Source organism: Athene cunicularia, assembly GCF_003259725.1.
Source record: "Athene cunicularia isolate RWA chromosome 1 unlocalized genomic scaffold, athCun1 chr1_part2, whole genome shotgun sequence".
NCBI lineage: Eukaryota > Metazoa > Chordata > Aves > Strigiformes > Strigidae > Athene > Athene cunicularia.
The window spans coordinates 19,567,879-19,595,093 of record NW_020799092.1 but is presented as its reverse complement, the minus strand read 5'-3'; the positions used below and the strand labels follow the sequence as shown (position 1 = coordinate 19,595,093).

Sequence of the window (27,215 nt, the reverse complement as noted above, 5' to 3'; positions counted from 1 at the left end):
TTTCCTTTTTTTTTTTTTTTTTTTTTTTTTTTTGTGTTGACCTGTTACTTAATTTGTTCCTGACTGGTACAGTTCACAGCCTGAGAACTGAATGCTTGTATTGCATAGTGAAAAATACACCAAGTCCACGATCTACCAGTGCCTTACTAAAGGCTTAAAAAAACCTGGTCAGAACCAACTCCATCAATTCAGCTCCAGTTAATAGGGTCTTTAATTCTTTGTTTCAGTTGAGTTTATGACCTTTGCCAGATCACAACTATAGAACTTCTCTGGGCTAATCAATGGCCGATTTCCTCATCCTCAGGAATGTCATCTTATTTGCAAACCTCATAGCACTTAGGGGACATTTGCAAAAAGGGTCATGCAGACCCTTTTTCTGCACTGGAAATCCTGACCTTTAGTTCATATTATCTGTTATTATAACTGTTACCAGAAGTCAAGGAACTGATCCCCCTCACACACAGAAAAAGGATACTGGAGTTTCCACAGCACTGGCTGCATGTTCAGTGGTAAACTAAAGTTGGCATCATGAGGTTCAAGCCACTTCCTCTCAGTCCAAAAAGGCATTTGTAAGAGAATCCTACTAAATGTGTGATAACATGATCTGTAGATGTCTTGAATGTGAATTTTCAGAGCTACTTTGACTGTTTGAAGCCCAAGCTCCTATCAAGTCCCAAGCTCAAACAGTCCATTCTGAGAGCTTAGTTTGAGGAGTGTTACCAGTCCCACTTACCAATGTCATTAAGTCTCACGCAGACATAAATCAGCCGATCCTTCAGAAGTATTTATTCAACCATGCCAAGAAGGCTTTCTTTCACACCAGTACCAGAAACTGTCATATGTCTGTCTTGGCCAAATCAGGTTCTCCAGCAATGTTCACATGCTTCTACCATGAAGGCTAATTAACTGCCCGAGAAGAGGTCGGTGAAGTGTACATTCTTCAGACAGCGCTATGTGGTGTGCGGGAGTTCCAATTTCTTTGGCATTGCCCAAAGTCACAGTCATAGCACCACTAGTGCCGAGCTACTTCCCAGCTTTGCATCAATAGACTTGTGGGTTTTTTTTTTGATATTCGTTTGTTTTCTAATGCCTCTAATTTCCTCGTATGACCTGTTTTCTTCAAGAATCATGACAGACCCTGGACTGAGTTATACAGGGGATTGAAATACTTTCTGGGACTTCTTTAGTCGTACTGTAAGTTCATTGGACATCCTTCACAGGGAGCAGGTAGAGGCTTGTCATGGTTCGGTGAAGGTTCTCTCTTTTGCCACTGGTGGCTCTAATTTGTTCTAGCTGGTGAAGAACTCATCAGTAGATGTAGAGTGTGTGTGTGTGTATGTGTATGTGCACAATGTAGTGGAGGTTTAATAGAACAAAATAAGAACAGTATAGATAATTCATTATCAAGATAATGCTAACAAGACTATATTTAGTTTTTATATGTCAAAAAACAGGGGAAAAAAAAAAAAAGAGGCCTTTGTCTTGCAGGGAACTTTCCAACTTTTTCTTATGTGTCTTTTTGCACTTAACAATCAGTTGCAATGTGCACAGGTCTGCAAGCTGGTAGATAGCAGCCCCGTCCCCCATAGTGTTACTGCAAAGGCAAACAAATACACAAGAACTCTGTAATGTTTCTAATTGTTAGTTAAAACACCCCCCAAAAAGAAGCAAAAACCTATGGAAACCTGTTACATGTTACATATAACTTCTTACAGGTGGCAGCCTGGGCTGTCATATTGTATCATTGCTTTCTGGAAAGTTTAATCAAAAAGCTTACTACTAGACCTGCAATTTACATGCCAGTTCTCTCAGACCTCTATAAAAAGAGGTTATTCCCACCTTTGCATTCCTCACGTTGATTTCATTGACCCCTACTCTCTTTAACCATCCAACCTTAGGTCTTGTCCTTCTTGTCCTTGGTGAAAACATGAGTATATTAATTCAGAGAATAACTAAACAGTTACTTGGAGGCAGTTATATGATTAATCTTCCCTTCTCTGACCTAAATTTGCACTAGCTGGCTCCCCCCACATACTGTCTTTACAGTAGATGCAGGACTATGCCCCTGTGAATAGTTTTACCTTTTGAGGAGGAAATTTCTATCATGAGTTCATCACTGGAGCTAATTCATACCCTTCTTGCTCAGTCAGCTTATAATTGCATCTGAATTTGTAGATATGTCTATGCCTTCGGGGCTGTAAACTAATTAACTTTACTTCATTTTAATTATGTAGTCAGCCAAAAAATAATGTCTTGTTAGCAAGTTTCTTTTATCCATTTTTTGAGTGTTGTCTGATTGCCTTCGTTCATCTTGTTAACCAAATTTCTACTTTAGCAGCTTCTTACTGGTCATTCACAATTTTCCATCCATTTTAGAATCAGTCATTTCATTAAATCTGTTTCAAGACTGTGTTTTTAATCTACTTCAAGGCATAACTCATACTTTTTTTTGGTGTTAATGTAAGGCCTTCTCCCTCCACCCACTTGCTGTGCTGGCATAACTGTCTGAGGTGTACTTAGGTCAACTGCCCATTCAAGCACAATATTTATATTCTGTAGTTTGGGACACTCTCATTGTCTTGGTTCACACTGTTGCCTATTCTCCCTATTCCTTTTTTGTTTTTTAAGAGGAAGTAAAATAAAAAACAAAAACCCACCACCAGAACACCATTGATCCAGTCATCCCTATCAACTTATGCAGACTCTTTTTTTGACTGTTACCAGGGTTAGACATTAGCAATATGACTGTACAAACCTTTTGTTTAGGTAATTCTGTTCCACAATATCACAGAAAACTTGATCATACCTTATGGAACACCTGCAGCTGAAAAGAGTGGTCTTGCTCTTTTTCTCCATTCCAAACCCCAAGATCATTTGTGCATGGTTACATGGTTGCTTGTGGTGGATCAGATAATTGTAGAAGATGACCATTTTTCTCCCTGAAAAAAAGTGTTTTCCATCAAACCAGCAAGCAAATTTATGTTGTCATGAACTCACTGACGGAGTTGGTAGATCTGGTTCAGGAAAGAAAACGTGAATGTGTAGCTGATAGTAGGGGAGAGAAGAACTATGTCATTTGGCAGCAGCTCACTTTTAGGCTGGATTAAGCATTTTGCAAGACTACTGTTTTAACAGAGATTTTTTGATACTTTTCCAAAACTTCTTCAAAGGAGTAAAAGCGTGAAGCTCTCCATAGCCTGCCATTACGTTCATTTAGCATATATATCTAAGAAGGATTCAAAGGGGATTCTTGTCTGTTCTTCCTTAAATATTACTGTCATATTTAAACATAATGCATGTATTTGTGGAAGTCTGATTGTACTTTGAACACTGTAAAATATTTATAGCATAGATTGAGATCAAGTTAACATTTCTTTTAATACTTTGTTCCTTGCAAGTCACTACCATCACAAAATAGAAAATAAATGGAAGTAAAACCAACTGGAAAGACATTATCAAAAGATGAAAAATATAAACATTCAGACTTGCTGTGTTTTGAGAAGTGTTATCTTATAAATTAGGATTCTGTGGGGAAAACCACTAAAAGTTATGCTCAACAAGTAAAAAATAGTTAAGTTTTCTCAAAAAGGAACTTCTATAAACAGTCATACTGCAGTGGTATGTACTGTTCTTCATATCTTGTCATCTAACTCAAAAAAAAAAGTAAAATTAGGAAATACATTATAAAATATTATGTACTTTCTCATTTCTTAGAATAATTTATTTGCTGTCTTTCCAGCTACTGTCTTAGGACTGGACTTAGATCATTTACAGCATCGTAAATCTCTCGCTGTATTGTATAAATGAAAAGTTAGAATACTGAGCAGTATTAGATGTGGTTTCTGATCTTCCATAAGACTTACAGTTTCTCTATGCAGGTAGTTTCACTGCAATCAATTAACACCCTTGCATGAGAGTGTGTGTGTCCACGCACACATGTATTCACACACTTTTCTGTTGGCTCATAGAATTTAAGAACCATAGAAACAAGCTCAGTGTAAAATGACTGAACGCTGACAGGTTTCCCTTCCAGCCACTGGTCTAATCACTGCTTGGATGTTCCTGGATGTGACTAGTACACCTCGCACAGTAAGCGAATGTTAGATAAGTTACTATGTAAAACTGCATCAAGTTTAGCTACTTTTGGATAGATACTCTAAGTGCCATTTAAAATCAGCAGTGATCAGTGATGCTTGAGTTGGAAAAAGTATAGCTTTGTTTTAAATTGCTTTCACGATGTCTCTTTTTTTTGTATGAGTTGAATTATTTGTGGGTTTCTGCCTTGATAGTGCATTTTCAAGTAATACATTTTAAAACTCAAATGTCTGAAATTCTTTTATAATTTTGACAGGTAAATATTGGTAAAATGGATTCTCCCATTGAGAAATGGAACCTAATAATAGGCAATTTGGCCTTAAAACAGGTAAGTATAGTGGATTTATTTGATTAACTCTTATAGGCGAGTGAAGTTATTGAAAAAGTTCATCACTAACATTGGTAAGTGTGGAGGTGAACAGTGTTAATGGGAAACTAGCTCTATTACACTGGCTTATACCCAACACAGAATGCTTGCATGGCAATTTTTTTTGAACAGGTAGTTCTCTAAAACGGCATGAGCTTATATTTATCAGAAGAAGGGGTAAAATATTCTTTGTGACTATACCAAGGATATTTCCTTTTTAATTTTTCTGAGACAGGATCTGAGGATGATTAGAGAAAACTTTCAGATTTGGCAAAACCTCTTAAATTTGAACCCTCAAATGTTTTCAGTACTGTATTTGCATTGGATTCAATGTTTAAAGAAAGTATGTGATACAGCTTTTGGATAATAAACAGTATTTTAAATAGCTGGGTCATTTGAGGAAAGGAGTGCTTGTTCTCAAAAGTAACTATTTCTTAAGATTAAGAACTATTTCATGTTCATATGTTATAGTACAACATGCTCAAAAAATAGGTGAAATGTTTATGCCATGACTTCACTGATTTAAGTGGCTTAGGAGCCTCTTTAGCTTCTGATAAATCCTCAGCTCTTTTCCCTGATTTTGTTATTCTTGAGTCTCTGAAATGCTGGTAAAGCATTTTCTGCTGGCATAAGTTTTTTTCTTCTTGATCATTCAAGGTTATCATTATCTCTACAAAATGGATGAGCATGCTTTCTTTATACCTTGCAAATAAATGTAGATAGGAAGAAAGAATAACAGAAAATTATTTTACAGTCCTCTTAAGCCTATCAATTATTTTAAGAATTGTTTACCTTATTTTTCTTTTCTAGGTTCAGGCAACAGTAGTTGGTTTTCTGGCAGCAGTGGCAGCAGTTATATTGGGCTGGATTCCAGAGGGCAAATACCGCTTTGATCATTCAGTCCTCCTGTGTTCTAGCAGTGTAGCAACTGCCTTCATAGCTTCTCTTTTACAAGGTAAAAGGAATATATATGTTGCTTTTTACGGTTATTTAGTTTTCTGTGGATACTGAATGTATATTATGTTGCTATTCTTTAAAAGTTTAAATCCAGTGAGGTGTAATACATCTGAAACACAGCTGAGGATAGGATACCCTTTTACAATTTCCATATAAGCCTGTAGATTGCATTCCTCTCCTGTCATAGTCTTTGAAAAGGTTTTGATTTGTATGACTTATTGAGCATATCTAAACCAAAAAGTATGGGTTTAGATTTTACCTAATACAATGAAGAACCTTTTTCCCCTGCTTTCTACATTCATTAATGTACAAAATATATTCTTAGTGCTAAACAGGTAAAACTTATTTGTAATTAAACTCAAATGATCCCGGATATTAGCTCAGCTAATAAGTTCCTTGTTGCCCATGCTGTTTATATGTTAGTTTGTGCGCTGCTTTGTATCTGAAGTGAACAAATTGGCTTGTTATGTGAAGGGTTTGAGCCAAGTTCAAGTCCCTCTCTACAAACAGTGCTAATGTTTGTCTGAAGCCATATGGCATGATGAATTTAATCTTCTCTTCACAATTGTCAGGAAACATTTAACCGTAAAAAGTGGTACTTAATGGACGTGAGGTGGGGGGAAAAGTACCTCTACTTGTGTCACATTGTTAATGAAAATACATGGTCAGTAATCTTAACAATAGTTAGTCAAGTAAAATGTTTAACTTCTTGTTTTTATTAATTTGATATGCTTACTTATGTGAAAATTACAAAATTGTTAAAAGTTTTGCATGAAATTAAGACCACACATTTTTTTAGTGACTACAAAGCCATTGAGTTTGATCATGTGCAGAATTAAGAGCAGTGAGAGAACCGGGGAGCATGAGTGCATTTTTTTCACTTCTCACATATAATTTGGACATGAAGAGGAAACTTCTGTTGTTGCCTGGTGATGTGCCAGCACAGGAAACTATTTTCTAAGCTTCATCCTCATACACATGAAATGGATACTTTTGAAATATTGTCCTCCTACAGGATCATTTTGATTCTTTCTTTTGAGAGTTTCATGGAGTGTAACTCTTTAAGCAGCTTCTCTGAAAGGTTTACTCCTAATGTAGCCTACAATACATAATATTGCTAAAACACATGAAAATTATAATACCTATATTTCAAAAATCCTTTGAAGTAACATAAAGGATAGCATACACAGTTGAAGCTCATATATGTATTATATGATGAGAGGGAAGTCACTCAGGTTATGCCAAAGAAGACTCTTAATAACAATGTGAATCTTATTTTTAGTAGCCACCTGCATTCTGCAGGGAAATGCTTCTTAAAAAATTAGTGTTGCTGTTTATAGAAAAAAAAAATAAACATCCCTAATTTAAAATTTTTTAACTGTGTAGCAAGTAACATTTTTATATGCTGTGATGTTTTTAATTTATTACATTCTTCTTGACATTTGGTACTAAGTTCATGGCTGGAAATCTTGCACATTATCGGATGTCAAAGTATTTAATCTTATGTTGTTTCCAGCCTAGTGTGATTTAAATTTGTCAGTGAAAGTTGCTAGGGTGTAGAACTAATACACTGCATATTTTCTTTCTTCAGGAAATGGCTGATTTACAATTTCAGTAGTGCTAATTCTAATCATAAGCAAAATAGATCATTGTGTAGATGGATCTTGATTTTTTTGTGTGTAATCACTGTATTTTTTTAATATATAACCTCATTTTTAAAAATAGCTAAGCTTCAAAATACAGACATTAGTCAGGTGGGAAGAATAATCATTCTGGGACAAAAGCACTGACTTCTTATTTATGAAGTTATTTATGAAGTTATGAACTTATTTATGAAATGGCCATTACCTTGCAATATTCTGTGGATTTACAACAGTAGTTATGGTTACTGTACTGTCTTCTTTGTTGCATCTAGGAATAATAATGGTTGGAGTTATTGTTGGATCAAAGAAGACTGGTATTAATCCTGACAATGTTGCCACTCCTATAGCAGCAAGTTTTGGAGATCTTATCACTCTTGCTATACTCGCATGGATAAGTCAGGGTCTTTATACTTGCCTTGGTAAGTATGTTTCTATGTGTGCATGTCTCCTAGGAACCTCTTCTGGGTTAGGAAGGCATGGAGAAGGCAGGGAGGGAGAGGTTCAGAAAACCTTTTAGTTTGACTGACTTTTCGTCAACATTTATGCTGTTGAATGATAAAGCTTGGGTTGCAACATTATGCCGTGATCTTTTTTTTTTTTCTTTTTTTCCTCTTTTTAAGATGATAGAAGTTACTAATCACAATCTTGGCACAATCTACTAATATCTGAAAAACTCTCACACTATCACAGTCAGTCTACATGTGAACTAGAAACTAGTTGGTGAATTTACTCTGCTTTCTTGGAGGAGAGCGAAGCCGTCTTCATTCAAGTTTTCTTGAATGCCCAACCCTAAATCAAATATTTGCTTCCCAGAGCCCCTTTGAATTGTTCTCCTCTTGCACTGAGGGGAAGGAGTTGAACAATTGATATGTTTGATTGGAATTCACTTCACAGTCACGGTTTATGCTTGTCAGTGATGTGCCAGAGAAGTTGGTACACCAGCTAGATGGAAAGGAGTTAGCTAGGACTACTGGCATATACTACCTATCTGGGTAGCTGTGGAGCTGGAAGAAGTTGGCAGATTTAGGTTAACACAGATTAGATTCGGGGCTACGGTTATGATTAAAATTTATTCTAGTTAGGACTGTGTCTGATTTAAAATAATTAAACCTAGACTTCAGGCTTTAAATATTAAGTGGTAAGTATTTCAAATTAAGTTTCTTAGAAACTTATGCTCTGTAAGTCAAACTTCATTTTTGGTTTTTAAATTTTGCTTTGTAAACTACATTGTAATGAATATGCCATTGATTTTTCATTTGTTTCCTAAATCTTTACTCTACAAATATTAATTTCTTATTTATTTGCATTGTAATGTTCTCTATATAACTGCCAAAGTTGAACCCATATGAGTCAGACAGAACATCATTGATACTGAGTTTTACTGTTTTTAAACAACTTCCTTTTCCTTTTTTTCCTTTTTTTTTTTTTTCCAATTGTGGCCACAGGCAAAACTTAGTTACATATGCTGGTATTTTAACAGTAGTTGGATTTGTCATTTGTAAATAAACAACATATATTATTTTTTCACTATACATAGTATTGATTCCTATGCTTTATCTACATTACAGATATGTTTCTTTTTTTTTTTTAAAGGAGTAACTAATTACTACTGATATTTCAGTTTCTCCTAAAACATGCTTTTTTTTTTTTCTTTTTTAATCTTAAAAAAAACCCAAACAAAAACCACTCAACCCTAGAAACAAGATGGGGAAATAAACTTGGACTTCTTTCTTCCTTTCACATATTTCCAGAAATTTACATGTTTAGTTACAGATGGCCTAATATATTTCAGAGGAATAAAAATTAAGTGGAGCCAGTTTGAACTGATCCTTTGCTACTTCTACAGCTGTCATGGCCATTCACATTTTAGTCAGCCACTGCAGTTGAAAAGCAGATCCCACACGATCTGCAGATGTAGGGGGAAGGATTAGTGCACTCAAATATGCTTCCAAGAGTTACTCCCAATTTTCTTTCTATATGGTCTCCTGGAAATACTTCTCTTTTGGTGGTATATGTAATTATCTAGTTATTGCTAAAACGACTGCTTCTGCTCTTCATATTTTTTTCAGTGTCTTTGTATTTCTTTCTCTTAGGAAACAAAGGGTCGTTCTAAAATAAGAACATACCACAAAGCCCTTGGAAATCTGTGGTTTCCAAGATGCATGTGTTTGAACTATGAAATAGTAACAAGGAATAAAAGTATGGAGTAGCTTCAGCTCAGGAGAGAGTGTATATAAAATGTGAATGGCAGGTAAAAGGCATTCAGAAAATGATTAGACAGCAGGTTAAAAAAAAGTTAAAGCAAACTTTTTACACAGTACAGCATTGTGATATGGAACTTACTGCCATGATGCTTTTAGAAAACTATTTGGATAAATTAATCAGCGAAGAAGCCATTGAGGAGTACTGAACAGACAGAGGCAGACAGAAACTTGGGTGATGAAATCCCCGAGGCAAACAGCTGCAGAAGTTGGCAGAGCACACTGAAAGAAGCATCACTGTAAACTTGTCATTTTCTTCTCTTCTTTGCACAAGACTGAACTGGTGACCATAGTCAGGCACAGGATACTGGACTAGATGAGACTTTTGGCCTCACCCAGCACAGATGTTCTTATGTTCCTTCTGTTGTTTCCCTGCTTTCTCAATGCTGGAGAAACAAGCTCAGTGGGAATGTTATAAAGAAACCCACAGTTTATGGGCTAGTAATGAAGCAAGTGGGATTCACTTCTGAACTGTATTCTGAATTAACTATTTTCCCCTATGTTTTATTAGCTTAACTACTCAAATGTACTGAAACAAAGTCTAAGTTTCTGGCTCCTTTCTGCAGGGTAATAGTTGTTTTCAGATAACAAGACTGGAGGGAGGAAATTATTTATGTACAAGCTTTCTGCTTTCCTGTGATGGAGCTGCAACACCTGTGCTCAGCTTTTGGTTTGAGAGGATACTTCATGACGTACCTAGGAAAGGCAGGGGAAAGGACTGTAGCATTCTAACCTAGGCTAGGGCCAAATCAAACATCTTGTTTGGCCACCATCATATATAGAATTTCTTAAAAGTTCGTCTGAGTGCTTTAAAAATTATGGCAAAACTATCAAACATGGGGATTTAAATAGTAAAAGATTAACAGTTCTATCTTAACTCCCTAAAAAGAGCTGTCTGTGAATCGTTGGTAGATAGCTGGGGAGAGCACTAGAGGGCTCCGCGGGACCGTCGCTGGGACTTAGCTCTGGTTCCTGGACCAGAACAAGGGGAATGCTCTGGAATAGGAAGATCCAGTATATTAAATGCGGAGGTCCGTGTTGCTTGTCACTTGTCAGTAATGATATGAAGATTTTGTTTAAAGCTTTCCTTTTTTTCCTCACAGAACATAGCTTATATATACGTGTTTATCTCTTGTGCGTGTTGGATCCGGGTTAAGAAGACAAATTGTGTGATTTGCATTACTATTTTAAGGTTCTTACCAGGTACTCTGAAGTAGTAGTTTTCCAATTTACCTCTAATTCCTACTACAGGTTGCATTGTTTTCAGTGGCACTGCACTGAACTGTATGTCACAGTAGATACCTTGTACAAGGAGTAAACCATTAAGCATATGAGTTCTCTAAACCAGAAGACTAATTTATATCACTGTTTACTAAAGGGATGAGGGCTTAACGTAAATGAAGATCAGGAAGGACTTGGTTGAGAACCTTGTGTCTTTCCTCTAACCTCCTTCCCTTTTTAATTTAGGGTCATAGTCAGAAGTTCATTGAAGGGTTGAGTGCTTGTAGGAGTTATCTTCCACTGTGGCATGGTACAAATTCTATAGCAGAGTCAAGTTGAGCGAGATTCCTTTTGCCATATAAGCTACATGCTATAAATCTCAAAAATGGCCTGAAGTGAGCCCTAAAAGAGGAGTCATTTATTCCCTCTTCCCATTCTCCAGCTATTACAGAATACATTTTCTTCCTCTGTGAATTAAATATGAAGACAGCCCATGCTTCCTTAAAAGATGCATCTCAAAGTTGACATCTTTTTAGATTCTTATAGTAAGGTGTTCTACAAGTAGAGTCTCTCATAGATAAAAAATAAAAGGTCCTGCACTCCATTCGCAAGAGTTAGACTGTAGCTGAGTAGTTTTGCTGGTCATGTAGGTAAGTGGAGTCTACCATTGCTCACTTATGACAGATTCTGTAGTATGATTCTAAACTATTAATTACTTCTATATTTCTCTTTTAAATTCAGCTTGATAGACAGTAGAATTTGAAGTTCTGGTAGGAATCAACTGCCTTGCTGAATTTTTGCATCATCTTTGCCTTAAAAAACCTGGGCAGGGTGAATTTCTGTTGTCTGGTCTAAAACTTGTAAACAGATTAATATATATATACCTGATTTCCTCTTTGTTTAGCAGCATGGGGATGGTTGGTGGCCTATTTATTTGTTTATTTATCATTCCGTCTAGCACTTCAGAATAGAGAATCTCAGTAAAGTGCTAGTATATTGTCTTAGCAGAAGGGTTTTTTTAAAAAGGATCTAAGCTCTGACTGTGTCCTGTCCTTGGAGATCGCCCACTCCTGAGAACCACTCCTGACTTGCTTTCTTTTCAAGAAGAAACTTTTGGCAGTATTGCAACAATGGGGTAGATTTTCTAATCCATTTTACGTCCAACCCCATAAAAAGGACTAAAAAGTCTAAAGGGCTCAGGTATAAAACCTATATAGTAAGTTTTCACGGTACTTTTCTCCATGGTGAAATTAAGACATTTATAATTACTAAAATGTTGAACAATAAGGCCAAAAAAATTAATTCCTCTCACTTGCTGTTGACTAAGAGGAACAAAACTAAGCCATTGCTGAGTAGTGTTGAAAGTCCTACCTTAATGTGTAAAAAAAACCCACAATAAAACAGACAAAAAAAGCCAACCAAGCAAAAAACGACCCACTGGTTGTATTTTGTTTCATGTCATTGTCATGATTACTATGCATTTTGGTTTTATTGCTATAAAACACATATTCAGCCTCTTGGAAGTTCATCTAACTTTTGCTGCGTTTACTGTAAAAATGACAGCTTGTGTCATTTTATGGATGCCTATTTCCTTTTTTCCTGTTGCTGCTGTTAACTAACTTAAAATATGCTGAATTCAACTCCTGAAAGGTTTGATAATCAGCCATGGGTTAGTCATGTTTTCTAAGTTGTAAAGCTGCCCTTGCTTCTGGCTGCTTGCTGACTTCTGAAATGGTCCTGTTGCACTGCAGATATAAATTGTATTTCTTTTGGTTATAATTCATGAATCATTATACACTAGCGAGACTGTCTTCTCATATTTTCTTTTTTCTTTTTTTTTTTTAAACTTCTTACAAAACATTTCTGTGGCAGGATGACATGTGTATGTATATTTTATATTTTATACACTTATTTATTTAGAAGTTACCTATTAAATAATTCTTTGTTAGTATTCATTGTTCATTTACTGAACTGATTTCAGTTTTATCAACCTTTTTTTTTTTTTTTTTTTTCCCCAAAAGAAAAGAATGATATGATATACTTTTCTTATTAATGTTCTTTGTAATCCTTGGACTAGCACTCCAAGCTTAGAGACTGATGCAGATAGTTAACTACTCTCCCTTTTTTCATGAACACGTTCTAATGAGTTATTTCATTGCTAGTGGGATTAAAAAATAAATTATTGTAAAAGTCATACTTTTTTGAACTTTAATTTCCTTTCTTGTACAGTGGGCTAATTGTTGATGTACATGTGAAATAATTTCAAAAATTAGCGATTAATTAGGGTAATGCTTACCATTGCATCTGTATTTTGCTGTTTGGTGTTTGCAACAAAGGATCTTTGCTGACCAGCAGATTTTACCTTTTAATAAAATTGTCAGCCTGTCCAAAAATGTGGCAAAGACTTGGAACTTATTTTGTGCACTTTTTTGTTTTACTAAATATACTACTTTAGAGCTATTCTTTCATTCTGACCTTTAAATCAGTTACTGGGTGCCTGGTACATGCTAATGCCTCACCTTGGTTCCACATGAAAGGAACAGATGGAGAAAAATTTAACAGGGATACACTATGATTTATATCTTGGGGGGGGGGAGGAAAAGAAAGAGGGGGAATGGAGAGAAGTTTTTCAGAATTTTTAACAAATAGACATAGAATGAATGCTGACTTTCCATGTGATGAATTTTAGTGCACACAGGGATTTCTTCTTCATTGTAAGTGGAGGGAAGGATGTATTCACCTGGGCAGGAAATAGTTCAAAAACTTTATATCCATACATTTTTGTCTTTTTTATTGTTTGATAATACCTTTATTTGATGATTATAGTTTTGTATTTTGTACTCTGTGTACTTTTTTGAGTAAGACCTCTTTACATTAGGCCTACCTCTTAGCTCACAGAAAGAGGAGAAAGAAGGGGGAAAAAAAAAGGCACCACAAAGGAAGAAGGAGATAATATACTGTAGTTAGATAAGGAAAGGGAAAAAAATTACTTCTCTTTTGGGCTTTGTCTCATTCTAACAGCTTTCTACGTTTAGCTTACCCAGGGAAATGTATCTTACTATCTTTTCTGCTGGCTCTGCTGCAGAGGTTGTTACTGGTCAATGCAGAAGGATAGTGACTTCTAAAAACTCTACAGCAGTTCTCCCAGGTGTAATCTTAGCTCCACAAGATAACATCCAAGCAGTAATTGCTTGAATTTACAGCCTTTGTAATTAGCCATAATATGTGGATGAGAATACGTTTTTATATACTAAATAAATTATTCTTTCATAAAGTGTTTGTGTGTTCTACACTAACTACTTCAACTTGTTAATTTAAAATACATGTTGTATTAAGGCTTGTCTAAATTCTGAAACTTTAGACAAACTGTATTTAACATTAAATACATGACCACATTTCTCATAGAACTAAATATATGTAAAGGCGGAATGTTTGCATAGTTCATATATATATATATATATATTATATATTATTTACTATTATAATACATTTTCCATCATTTACTTCACTGTTGAATTAGGAAGTATTGGATCACTGTAATAGCTTCTGTGTGGATGGGATTATAAAACCAAGTAATCCAAAAAAAATAGTATTCTTTCTGTGCAGGCAGCTGTTTGCCTTACAAGCTCAGCTTTATGATGATGCTCGTGGGTGTTTGCAGTTGTGTTCCTATGAAATCTAATGCAATTCTGATGGATAGGTGCAAGCAGCAGAATTGTGGCTGTGAATTTTCAGACTCAGACTGGTTATAAAACAACTGAACTACTGGTATAAATGCTGCAATATTACACATTGTGTTTGCATCATTTTAGATATGCTGTTTCTGGGAAGATTACCATATTATCTGTGCTTTGGAAAGAAGGGGCTGTACATATGCTATGAATTTGTGTATAGAGAAAATGCATTTTCTATACATTAAGTTTCTCTTTTTTGGAGATATGTTGCAAAATAATGTTTTATATTCCACATCTTTATTCATCATAAATATTCAGCATCCTTATTTCATCATAAAACATCATCAAAAATCCTCTTCAAAATTCCTTTTTTGTACAGATAGTTCTGTCTTTGAGAAGATGGGAGACAGTGATCGCAGATGGCAGATGTTGACCATACTGTTTAGTGCTGTAGTTGAAACTTTAGGTTCAGTAGTGAGAAAGACTATTCAAATTCCTCAGTTGCATGATGTAGATTATATTTTAGATTTCTAAATAAGGAAAAACCTATAGGAAAGTCTTGAAAGTAAAACAGGTTGTGTTTTTTGTTGTTGTTTTTTTTTTTTTACTATTATTTTAGAGACATATTACTATGTATCTCCTTTGGTTGGTGCCTTTTTTTTGGCTCTGACTCCGATGGGGATTGTCATAGCTGCCAAACACCCAGCTACCAGAACTGTTCTCCATTCAGGATGGGAGCCTGTTATAACTGCCATGGTTATAAGCAGGTAAGTCTATTTATTTTGCTTCATCCTGACAGACATAGTGTTTCTCTGTATATCTTCTTTAACACCTGATTGTACTTAAAAGAAACATTTAAGGAGCTTCTAGAATGTAGAGTGTGAATAAACTTTAATATTCCCAAATGAGGAAGTTACAAAGTTAAGTCACAGGTGGGAAAAAGTGGGGGAGCCAGCAGTAGCCTGTGGCGATGACTGAGCAGAAGCGTGCCCTGCCAAATGAAGGAAGTGGTTAGTCTGTAGCTGAGAACCCTTAAGGTAATGAGTCAGGGAGAAGGATGAACTGATAAGAAACTTGTGGCTTGAAGATGTCTAAACCAGATTGCTAAAAAAGTTTTAAAATACTAGTTAATGAACCTGCTTGCCTTATTCTAAATATTTGTACTTTGTTTTTCAGTATTGGTGGCCTTATTCTGGACACAACTGTATCTGATCCTAACTTAGTTGGAATTGTTGTTTATACCCCAGTAATTAATGGTAAGACTCTAACAGGATTATGTGCTACTATCTATCAATTGATATATCTTGGTTTGAGAAAAGTCTCTTAGAGTACATTTCTCTTATGTCAGTTAGTATCTGGTATATTAATTTCGAGTTTCGATTTTGATGTCAACACTTATTTAGTTGAACACGTAAGGAGTGTTCCTGATCTTGCTTGCTACAACCATTAAAACATGATAGAGAATGTGAGAAGCAGGAACCTAAATTGGACATTAAGAAACTTAAACTGTGAATATTGAAGTAGTATATTCAAATATTAAATTATTGAATATTATACTGAAATGGTTGTGGCTGAGGAAAATGTAGAGAAAATTTAATTTCAAAGGATTTTCTTATGACCATCCAGGGACAGATTTTCAAAACAGTGATTTACTGTTTATATGTAACGTACATAGGTATTAGAGCTAACAGGGATGCTACAGACAAGTAAATAGATTTCTCCAGAAAAATGTTTGTTGTTCCCCATGCTTGATATGCACTTTCTAGTTGTGTAAGAATGTATTTGTGAAAATTTGGTCCTTAATTTAAGTGTTCTATCTTTTAACAGTAACAACAAGGCAAATTTTATAAGAACAGTTAATATCTTATTAGACTGATGAAATTTGAAAATGCTTTTTTTTTTTTTTTTTCCCCTACAGTATCACAGGGTTGATATATATTTAGTTTGCAATAATTATAGTCACCACATCTGTTCCCACTGTATTGCTGCCTAGCTCTTCTTTTCCCCCTTTGTGTTTCTCCATTTAATTTCTTACATTATTTTGCACTTCTATGTATTTGTTGATTTTTAAACCATTTCTCCAGTTACCAAGATGATTCTGACTTCTGATTTTTGGCTTACAAATGGCTTTTGTAACTTGGCATTTTCAAATTCCATATGGGTATATTCCATTTTACTTTCTAAGCTATCGGTTAAATGAATTGTGATCATTTGTTTTCCACCTTGATAATAAAATATTTAAATGGACACTGAGTTTAGTTTTGAACAACGTTGCCCTGATATAATTAAATTTCCAGTGGGGATAGCACAAAAACATTTTGATAAGCTTTACTACAGTTGAGAGTTAATATTTCTGTTGCTGTGACCATTAGGCAAGCTGTTCAGTTAAAGGAAGAAATTGTATTATTGTGACAGAAGCACGTTATTGACAAATTCATGTTAGCTCTTGTTTTACAGCTTTCATATCTTCTAGATGCTTATAAATTCTTTTTAATAATTTGTTCCAATGCTTATTTAGGAATATAAATTTCACTGACATACAGATTTCCTGGATCATCTTTTTTGGCCCTTTTAAAAGATATATTTTCATTTTCTCCATTTCAGCCCTCTGGTATTCTCTAACCTCCAAGATAATCAGTTTGCAAAAATGATGACTGATAATTCATGCATTGTTCATCTAACTCTCTAAGGATGCATTAAATTTAACTTACCCTCAGGCCTTAATTCATATCAGTTTGTGATCAGATGTCACCATTTTTATGAAAGCAGTAGACAAAAGGGACTGTTTCAATATTCTGCAGAGTTTGTTCTTCTTTCCCATTAAGGTCCTATATTTTCTTTCTTCTCACTTTTAATATGAAGTATTTCTGTGTTGCTACTTGTGTTCCTTGCTAAATGTAAATTAATTTTTACACTTCAGCCGTTTATGCTTCCTTGCCTGTGCCTTGCCTTTATATTACTTCGAAAATGCAAGTGCTTTGACTATGTTTTGTGTTACCATTTTGTTTTCCAGATACGTAAAGAACAGGGCAGACAAGTTGATCTTTTAACTTTTTTCTGCTTTACATCTGTAGCTTTTCTTATAATAGTCCTTTTTGCTATCCCCCTGGATTTGCTTCCTAAGAGGACTGTTTTTTCTTTTTAGGCAGGTGTACCCAAACCAGTACTCTTGCCAGTGTTCCTGCTTTTCTAAATGACATCCCTTGATTACAAAAGCCAACAACTTTCTGGTGACTGTTTCTTATGGTTTCCCCGCAGACTTCTATTTCCGCTCCAGCACAGTACCAGAGTACTTCTGGATTTTCTCTATAGACTCACTTATTCTAGACTTGCTACCTACAATGGATACGGGTCACATGGATATATGCCTTTCTCAAGGCCTCATGCTCCTGCCAGATGTTGCAATGATGATGGTCTTTTACCCTGTAGCAGTTATGAACTGCTCTTATAAGTGGGATTATGCATCCTATTCAAGGTCAATTTCTTTCACAAAAAAAAGTCTCTGAATCCTAGATTGCTTGCATATTTACCTTTTAAACATTTTTAGCTAACAATTGGATTTAAGTAAATAATTTTAATTGCTAAGAATGACAGCTTACTATAAACATGCCTCTAGAGAAAAGGGTAAATGTACCACTTTATTTCTTATTTTCTTTCATAAGTTTATCAGAAGAATTAAGGCAATGTGCACATGTTCTTTTGAACTATCTTTAGAGAAAAAGAACTAGCCAAAAGCTATAAAAGCTATAGACAGCCCTGGATGATTAGCTGACAGGCCAAAAGATCCTCAAAGGATTAGGCAGGTGGAAGAGAGGGAAAACTGGGTCTATTGAAACAGAGAGGGAAAGAGGCCTTCAAGAAGGCAAGGACAGCAAGATGCATGCTTGTAGCTGCATCAGTCCCACAGTGGTCTTGTGGTGAGGATTCCTGTGATGATTTTACCACCTGCATTCAAAATGTTGGTTTTTCATAAGAAGTTTTGTATTTCTAGACTGTTCTTAGTCCTTGTCATCTACACCCTGGATGACTATGCAATGCCCGAGAATGTTGTTTTCCAAGCCATAGCAGGTGCCTTAGCCTGTTGTTCATCTGGACTTTTCATGCTTAGCTCCTTTTCTGGTTATGCATAAAGCAGTCCTCCCAGCTCTCAAAGTTTAAACTTCTTCAGTGACTAGTAATGGACCATTGGTGAGTTGTTTATAGTCCTGTGTCTGTACTTTCAGGATGTTTGCTATTATTCCAAACTTAAACTCTACATTGTAAGAAGAAACAGCTCATACTAAACTCACAACAAGCCTTATAGGCTGAGACTAGAGTCTTGCAACAGTAATGTATGGTAAAGTTAGCCTAAGGCCCATGGGCTGTTACTACCAATAGCGATAATGCTTTTGCAGTGCCACTGGGCAACAGAGAAACACTAAGGATTTCTGGTTTTCCCTCATCCACAAGAGCAGAGGGGAGTAATGCATAAGTGGGGGGTGGGTGCGCTAACCCCCTCAACCCTCAGAATTCTAAGGATAGAGGCATTTCTTCTGGAAAATATAGAGAAAATATTTTCTGCGTAAAGAATGCAGAGTGGGCCTGTTTTACTACACCTCCTGGAAAAGGAAATTGTAGGTAGGTGATTTTTTTTGTTGCTGTTAGATTAGCCTCTCCTGGGTTTCATAATTCTGCTGGCACCTTTTGATATTGCTGGTCAGTATAGCATAGTAAACTGGGGTTTAGGAAATCTTTCAGTTAAAAAGCACATCTGTTGACACTCATTTACTGACATAAAAGCTGTGCTAGACCACTTAACAGATGGCTTTTAAAATATTGCTATTGCAGAAAACTTTCTCTACCAGTGCTTTCCTGGCCTAGGAATTCTCATTGTAAGCCTAAGCAGTGAAAGGAGCTGAGGGTTTTCCTCTCAGAATGCTTTTCAGATGCCTTTTCCTTTCTCTTACCTTAATGTTTATTGCTCCTATGACACAGAACACCTGAAAGAAACCAGGGAAACCTGAAAGAAATATTGTAACCTATTGGGATTATGTCCAGCAAAAATTTGAGGACATTGTAAATTTGTCCAGTATTTCAAGCTGTCACTTTTTTTCAGTGCCAGTCACCATATCTCAAAATCCTGAACAGTATGCACTGCAGAGTTGCCAGGTGTTAGGTTTCCTGTGTGCTCCATTAAGTAGCTTTCAACCTGGTCCTGTCTAGATGGTTTGCATATTCTTAGCTATGAGACAAGTTATTTTCATCACATATGTTACCATGTAGAGCCATAAATCTTTTGGTTTAAGAAATATTGGTCTGGAATTTGAGCAACCTCAAAGGTTCCTACTCCTATTAACAAGAACTGCAAATATTTGCCAAGAATATTAAAATAGATCTTAAGCAGCCAGGCATTTGTAGTCAGCTTTACTGCTGGTGGCCAGAAGTATTTCACAACCACTTCTCCATTTTTCCCGTTAAACACATTTCTGGAGATAAATAATATTTTTTAATTCTATGATTGGTTGGGTTAAACTAAGTCTGCGTTTTAAAAATAAATCATTTTGTGGTTTCAACCATTGTGGTACTTACAGACTACTTGAGATTTAGATGTCTGCATTTGATGTACTGAAGTTCTGAATAAAATAACTAAGCCCAAGCGTGGCTGTGCTTCAGCCTAGATACTCAAGTTGATCTTTATGTTTTCTAATGGATGAGATGGTCAAAACTTGCAAATGCTCTTACAGCATCACGGTGTGTTGAATTTGGCTCAGGAATTGTGATTTGCAAGATTTGCAAGTAACAGAGTTCCCTTTGTGCAGACAACAGATAATGCCTTTAGCAATTATATGCTTCTGAATATGCAACAGAAATGAACTAAGGTGCAGTTACCAGATACAGCCACTTTTCCCTCCATTTTAGTTGGATGCTTAGAAAAACCATTGTGAGATACCTTCTAAGTATTTGCATTTCAGAAATTACTGTATAATACTACCAGCATATTGGTAGACTTTACCCTATTTTTAGGCATCTTGTATAATGGAGGTTCTGCAAATTAATTCTGCAAACACCTGAAAATCAGAAATGCTTTGCAGGCTTTATGTAGAAAAACTTGCCTTTGCAGATGGGTTTGAGGCAATACTCTTTAAGGGTAACATAAAGCTGTTGTAGTATTTCCTACTCTTTGGCTGTACATATTGAAAGGTTATTTGATATCTGGAATAAATTTAGATCAAGGAATATGAGAAACCCCTTTGAGAAAATATAATACAAAACTTACTGAATGTAAGTTATCTGGGAGATGAAAGTTAAGCTTACTTAGTATATTCCCCAAACCATACCCCATTTTTTTTTATCCATTAGTAGGAAAAAGTGAATGACAAACTTTAAGGTTTTTCAGAGAGCTTTCACTGTAAATTGTGTGCTTTGGAGAACACAGAAAGAAAATATCCAGAAACCATTCCTCCTCAAAAAAGAAAATGCATTTTTTTAATAACTTTATTTCAACATCTTACAGCGTAGTTGTACTCTCAGCTTTAACACAACAGAGAAGTGCTTTGATTAGAAGATAACCATTGTCTCAGATACCTGAGCATCTGAAATGTGCTTCTGTAAATAACAGGGGAAAGCATTAGTGTACCTGTATGGTAGTAGAGCAATCTGACTGGGTAGCAGATTAATTTTTCTACATCCTGAATTAGAATGAATGTGATAGTCTCAAAAGGTATCTGTACTGTATGAGAACTTTATAATTCAGTCTTTATTTCCACATGAAAAAGGCAGAGGGTTTCAGTTCTGGGTATTTAATTCTGATGCATTATTGAGTGATAGTTTTACTACTTCTTAGTTGCTAGCCTGTACATGTAAATCTGCATATTCTATGCTGTTAGAGATGCGTGTTCTTTCTTTTACGTCTTACTTGTAAATTGTTTAAAAGATTCCTGTAATTATTAGTTTTCATGTCAAATTTATAGCCAGGATATTTTCATTTTTTGACAATCATGGAACACTTTTTAATTAGGCATAAGAAATTATTTATAAGCCAGATGATACATAAACTACTCCATTGTAAAATTTAATAGTTTGCATCTATAATGTTGTCTCAAAGACTTCTCTTAAAAACCATCCCTAAAGGAAAAGCTAATGATTTCCAACTGTTTCAACCCAAACATTTTTAAGTATTAAAAGAAATGCGACGAAGTACAGAGGAAGACAGAAAAAAATATGGATAAAAAAACAACATACAAAAATACCTAGTTAAGGTAGGCTTCTATTCCAAGTACTTCACTTGCATAAAACATGGGTTTTTTTGAAGATAGTGATAGAGAGGTCAGGGCAAAAATTTGTCTTGAATTTTCTGTAAGATAATCCGATTATTGAGAAATTTGGAGATTTTGGTCACTATTGTAACTGAGATTATTTTCCTTCCTTTTCATTTCATTTTTGTAATACAAATGATATCAAAGATCAAGTTGCTGTTGAACTCCAGAAAGGCTAATTGGCTCAACTGACTATTTTGAGCTATTTTGTACTCAGGAGTGCACAAAAGTGATAATGTTCTTGCTTTCCTTCTCTTGATAGATTTACAGGGAAAATCAGTTTGGGAATTGTGTGGGCCTAATTCTTTCCTTATGTGGTTATTAACTGATTTTTGTCCCATTGCACAAGCTATATTGTAGATGCTTGGGAACAACGTGGTATTCTGTCACTGGTTAATCTCTCCCCATGGAACTGGATTACTAAAAATCTCTAACCTCAATGTACTGATACACATATGGTTTGCCATTCCTACACAATTATTTGTACACCTTGTCATGCAACTGTTTTTATAGTCTTGTGAACAGTTACAGCACTGGTCATTAAAGCTGCGTATGTGGGCTTTATCTTGTGGTCTCGGTGCTTTCATAGGAGGCGTTTTCTGCAGGAACCTTTCTTTAATATATATTATATATATATATATATATATTTTTAAGAAAAAGAAAAAAAGAAGAATGAGATGGGGACCTACAGGAGAGGAAGGGACTATAAATAAGGTAGTTGAATACTGCTTTACAAAACTGCTCCCATCTATTATACAGTTCTCCCCTGGTGTTAAACAAGTACCTTAAACCAGATTTTTTTTATTAATTAGTAATAGCTTAATTATCTTTTTCTGGATTCCTTGTTTAGAGATTCTGCATCTGACCCACAGAAATACTAAACATTTATTGATACAAATGAAATAATTGAGAAGCCTGCTTTAAATACTAAAACATTTGGTAAAAAAAAAATACTTAAATACTTTACATTGGATATTCAAAACTGAAAAATGCTCTTTGCAGAGAGTACAAAAATATCACTTCACAGGTATGTTATAAAAAAGGCGTTACTGTTTGTAAAGTACTCAGATTTATAGCAACAAGCACCACTGAAAAGCAGAAAGGAAACTAGTAAGTCTCTATTCAGTCCAAGCTTTGTACAGTGCATATTAAATAAGACTAAGAGGTATTTGTTATATGCTAAGTATAAAGCAAATTATCAAAGTGATGTTTAGTTAGGCAATAGTTTTTGACATTGAATTATACCAATTTCACCCACGGAACATTTATGGGTAGTTTAGAGGGCTGCATCTAATGTGAACTTTGGCTTTGAAACACCTTGATTCCGGGTGTCTGGCCTTTTGCAAATAAACTAAAACCCTGAACGAGGGTCTTCCAACAGTGTCTGAAAGACCATGAGCTACCTTGGATAATCACAGGAAGACAAGTACCCTGTCTGCTCAACATTAAAAATTGAGAGTCCTTTTCTAAGGTTAGGTGGATACATCTGTTCTTCAAAAGCAATAAGTAGTGCTTGCTCTGCTCATTTGAAACATAGCTGAAATAGAATTGGGAGGAAGAAGTGGCTTTATTTTTTATAAAATCACAGAATCATTTAGGTTGGAAGAGATCTTTTGAGATCTAGTCCAATCCCCTGCTAGAGCAGGCTCCACCAGAACAGGTTGTCCAGTAGTGTGTCCAGTGGGGTTTTGAGTATCTCCACAGATGGAGACTCCACAGTCTCTCTGGGCAATCTGTTCCAGTGTTTGACCACCTTCACTGTAAAAAAAATGGGATTTTTTTGTATTCAGATGGAATGTCTTGTGTTTCAATTTTTTCTCATTGTCTCTTGTCCTGTCACTGGGTACTGCTGAGAAGAGCCTGGCTCCCTTGTCTTCATCCCTCCCCTCAGGTATTTATGTACATTGATAAGATCTCCCTGAGCCTTCTCTTCTCCAGGCTTAACAATCACAGCACTTGGTCTCTTCTCATATCAAAGATGCTACATTCCCTGTGTCCCTGTGTTGGACTCGCTCCAGTAAGTCCATTTATTATTCTGGGGAGTCAGAAATGGACATGATACTCCAGATGTGGCCTCACCAGTGCAGAGTACAGAGGAAGCAGCAACCCTCTTGGCCTGCTGGTGACGCTTTTCCTAATGTAGCCCAGGATGCTGTTGGCATTCTTTGCCATGAGGTGGTTTGCAGGGTTATGGTCAACTTCTTGTCCTCCAGGAACCCTGGGTCCTTCTCTGCAGAGCTGCTTTCCAGATGGCTGACTCCCAGCCTGTACTGGTGCATGGGGTTGTTCCTACCCAGATGCAGAACTTTTGTGTTTCCTCTTGTTGAACTTCATGAGATTCCTCTCAACCCAATTCTTCAGCCTGTTCAGCTCCCTCTGAATGACAGTACAACCCTCTGGTTTATCAGCCAATCATCCCCGTTTTCCCTGGAAAATGTTACCCTGTTTATCAAAACAGATCTGAGGAAAAGAAGGCCATTGTGTTACCCAGCACTTTGGATGGTCTCAGATTAGTCCCTGTCCATCCATCCAGCTTCCCTTAACTTCTGTTTTTTTCACCTGTAGCAAGGGTTATGAGACACAGATTTGCTTTGACGTATTCTTTAAGCTGCATTCATGTAAAGTACTTTTAATGTGGTTTTCAGAATAGCATAGTTCTATTAATAGAATCACTCCCATAGGCCTGATCACAAATACATGATACGGTTTTGGCTCTACTTTGAGTATGGTTTGCTCTCCTTGTTAGACAAAAATTAACTGTGATAACAATTGTCAGAAGTATTCTTTCTTAGCCCTTAACTGACTCAATAAAATGATGAGGTTTCCAGTTTTCTTTTAACATTGTAAGTCAGCATGACACCCTTCACACTTCAGCAGACAATGTCTTCTGCTTATTGGCAAAGTAGCACTCTCGTATTGCAGTAAACACATCTGCTGTTCTGAGAGGAATGCTGTAACAGTTGCAGGACTTTACTTTTGAAAGAAATTATTTTCCTCTGTGGTGGTATTCTCATGAGAATGAAAAAAAGCTAACAAAGTTAGTCTGTATTATAAAGTATTTGCTATGATGACTGCAATACTGTTTTCCAGGAAAAAAAATTCTGACTTAACTGTTGCTGGAAACAGCACTCATATGTGTCTATAGAGTTTTCCATGTGAGCAGCTACTGAGCCCGTGACCATTTTATGCATTCAGAAGATGCTGAAAAGCTATCAATTTTGTGTATTGACATCTTGTCAGCCTGTGAAGTTTTATCTGTTTTCTGCTTGTTGCAGGGATCTAATTAATCAGATACTGCCAAGATAACTTCATAGGCACAGTAACTGCTGTTACAAAACAAACTCGAGTATCTCTGTACATACAGAAGTGATTCATGCAATGTAAGCACAGCTTTGTACAAGTCATTCTATGACCAGTTGAATAATGAAACCTGATTCCATGCTGATTTGTATCCTGAGTTTTTAGAGCACTGGATAGCCCTTTCAAGCCCCAGTGTTCCCTGTGGCCTCATGTCCCTGTAATACCCGCTGCTCACATCGTTCTCTCCATTCTCCCTCTTTCCACAACATCATCATTCCTCTTCTGGGTCGCTGAACTACTGGTTGAGCAAGAGGCATCATGCCTAGCTCCAAGCTAAGTCCTGACTGGCCAGCTGGCGTGCTTATGCTGGTGTTACTGCCTTTGTCTCACTGAGTGCATGGGTTTGAATCTTTCTCTTTATTTACCTAGCCACTGTTTCCTTTTTGTTAGCTTGTTTAACCATACTTGGAGGTAGTTAGTATGTCTATCCTTGTGTCAGATGTGGTTGAAATTGGCCCAAAGGTTCAAAAATAATTAGAAGGATGAATTGGTAGATGAATGGACAGAACTAAAAGACAGTGTGACTGCTGCTGTCCATCACCAGACATTGTCAACTGGTTGAGACTGAGCTGGATATATGGGTTTTAGAAGCTTTTTGCACTTCAGTACACTTGCCTGTGTTCTATGAGTTAAAAATATACCACTGATATTAGAATGCTGAGACTCAGACCAAATTAAATTTAAAATAATTTTGCTTAACATATGAATATTGCATTTCCAGTTAGCTAAAATAGATTGTATATTTTAAACTTAGCTGTAATTAAAATAGAAAAGAGAATGTTACACCTCTTGGAATCATACTCCACACTGGCTGTTTTGGCTAGCATGTCAGCTTCCTTTGCCGAGCAGATGTTACCTCCTTTAACCTGTGTCCCATGGCTGGCCAGTTCATTTTAGAATCACTTTTAATACATTTCAGTAATTTTTCTTGTTATCTACATGTACAATAGGGCTTGGGGCATACTTTCTCTAAACAATGGTTATAAAAGTAAGAAGAGTTTTGATTAATAGCTATCCATCAAAGCATTGACAAACCAATCTTATACCTTCTTTCGTAGACTCGTCCATGTCTCTGTTGTCCAGGCAGTTATTTTAATCCGCATTTCAACATGGCAAATTTCCATTTTCCTTAATTCTTTTCTCTCATTCAGTTTCCCTTGTTATTAATTAGGGAAAGAGGTCCAGACCATCTATCATATTTCTGATTGTCTGAGTTTGTTGAAGCAGATAATTATCAGTCACAAGAGGAAATTGCATACATCCTAGGAACTACTTGAAATCTAGGGGATTTGTGCCAATGTGGTTTGCTACAAACCTCAAAACATACCTTGAAAAACAGCCCTATTTACTTTGATCTTTTATTTCTTCTCATAGTGCTATAAGATATATGGATAGTGAGAGAAGTGTTTACTGATTATTTTTTTTTAATATTGTTTTGAATCTGTCAGTTATTGCAGTTGTTAGCCTGCTTGTAATTACCCAGATTACTTTCATCCCCTCTTTTTTAAGCAGAAACTGTTTCATATTTTCTAGTCATATGGCACCATACCCAGCTTTGTAGCTCTATTAAGAAGCAGTTTTACATAACAGCTTTTTTGTAATTCAGTCACAGAAATTATCTGATCCCCATCCAAATGTAGTGCATTGTTCCTTAATTTTATTTCTGCCTCCCTTTCTCTACCTTATTCTCATTAGTCAGAAGTCTCAAACTTATTGTTCTCAATCAAAGGACAGACTTTGGACCCTACTTAGATTGGTTTTAATCTGTTTAAATCTGTTTGTAGTTTAGATAAATCCCTTATTCTACGTCTCCTTCTATAGTTCATCAGAAAAAAACTGCTGTTATTTTAATTTTCTCTGCAAACACTGACTTAGTCTTTTGGTAGTTCATATTTTATCCCTGTATCTCCTGACTGGGAAGATGCAGGTAAGTTTGGTTAACAGTCTTTTCTGCCAACTCCATGATTTTTTCTAATACCTCATTTCTTGATTTGTATTTGAAACTTTTTGCTTACGAGTCCTACTTCCTTGTTAGGTTCAGCCATTGGCTGTCTTTAAGCAGTGGTGAGGCAGCAAATCTTTGAGTTCTCAGTGTTAGATCTTTGTCCTAACCACTCCATAGTCACCAAAAGGATGTGGCAAATAGTGTCTTCTGGACACCACAGATAATTGTTCTGCAACTAAACAAAGCCCTAAGCATCAGGTAAACAGATCAGTTCAACAGCAATAAACAAGGGCTTTCTCCTTCTGAAGTGGGGACAAGATCTGCATTACTTCTGCCTAATCATATCTTCTCAGAGCAACCAATTGCCATGTAAAGCATCTGGGGGGGGGGGGGGGGG

At 36.0% G+C, this 27,215-nt stretch overlaps 1 protein-coding gene across 3 annotated transcripts in view; it reads left to right on the top strand.

Annotated features, from left to right (window-relative positions):
• The window catches only part of SLC41A2 (solute carrier family 41 member 2), a 48,783-nt gene that overhangs the window by 3,323 nt on the left and 18,245 nt on the right, over window positions 1–27,215 (top strand). The window contains exons 3-7 of one of the 3 annotated variants that reach the window (XM_026868240.1): window positions 4,352–4,423; window positions 5,273–5,417; window positions 7,335–7,481; window positions 14,910–14,985; window positions 15,395–15,474. In XM_026868240.1, coding sequence (XP_026724041.1) covers window positions 4,352–4,423; window positions 5,273–5,417; window positions 7,335–7,481; window positions 14,910–14,985; window positions 15,395–15,474 — 520 coding nt within the window. Of the gene's footprint in view, window positions 1–4,351; window positions 4,424–5,272; window positions 5,418–7,334; window positions 7,482–14,837; window positions 14,986–15,394; window positions 15,475–27,215 lie in introns of all 3 variants that reach the window. The other 2 variants (XM_026868238.1, XM_026868239.1) reach the window with 2 other exon arrangements.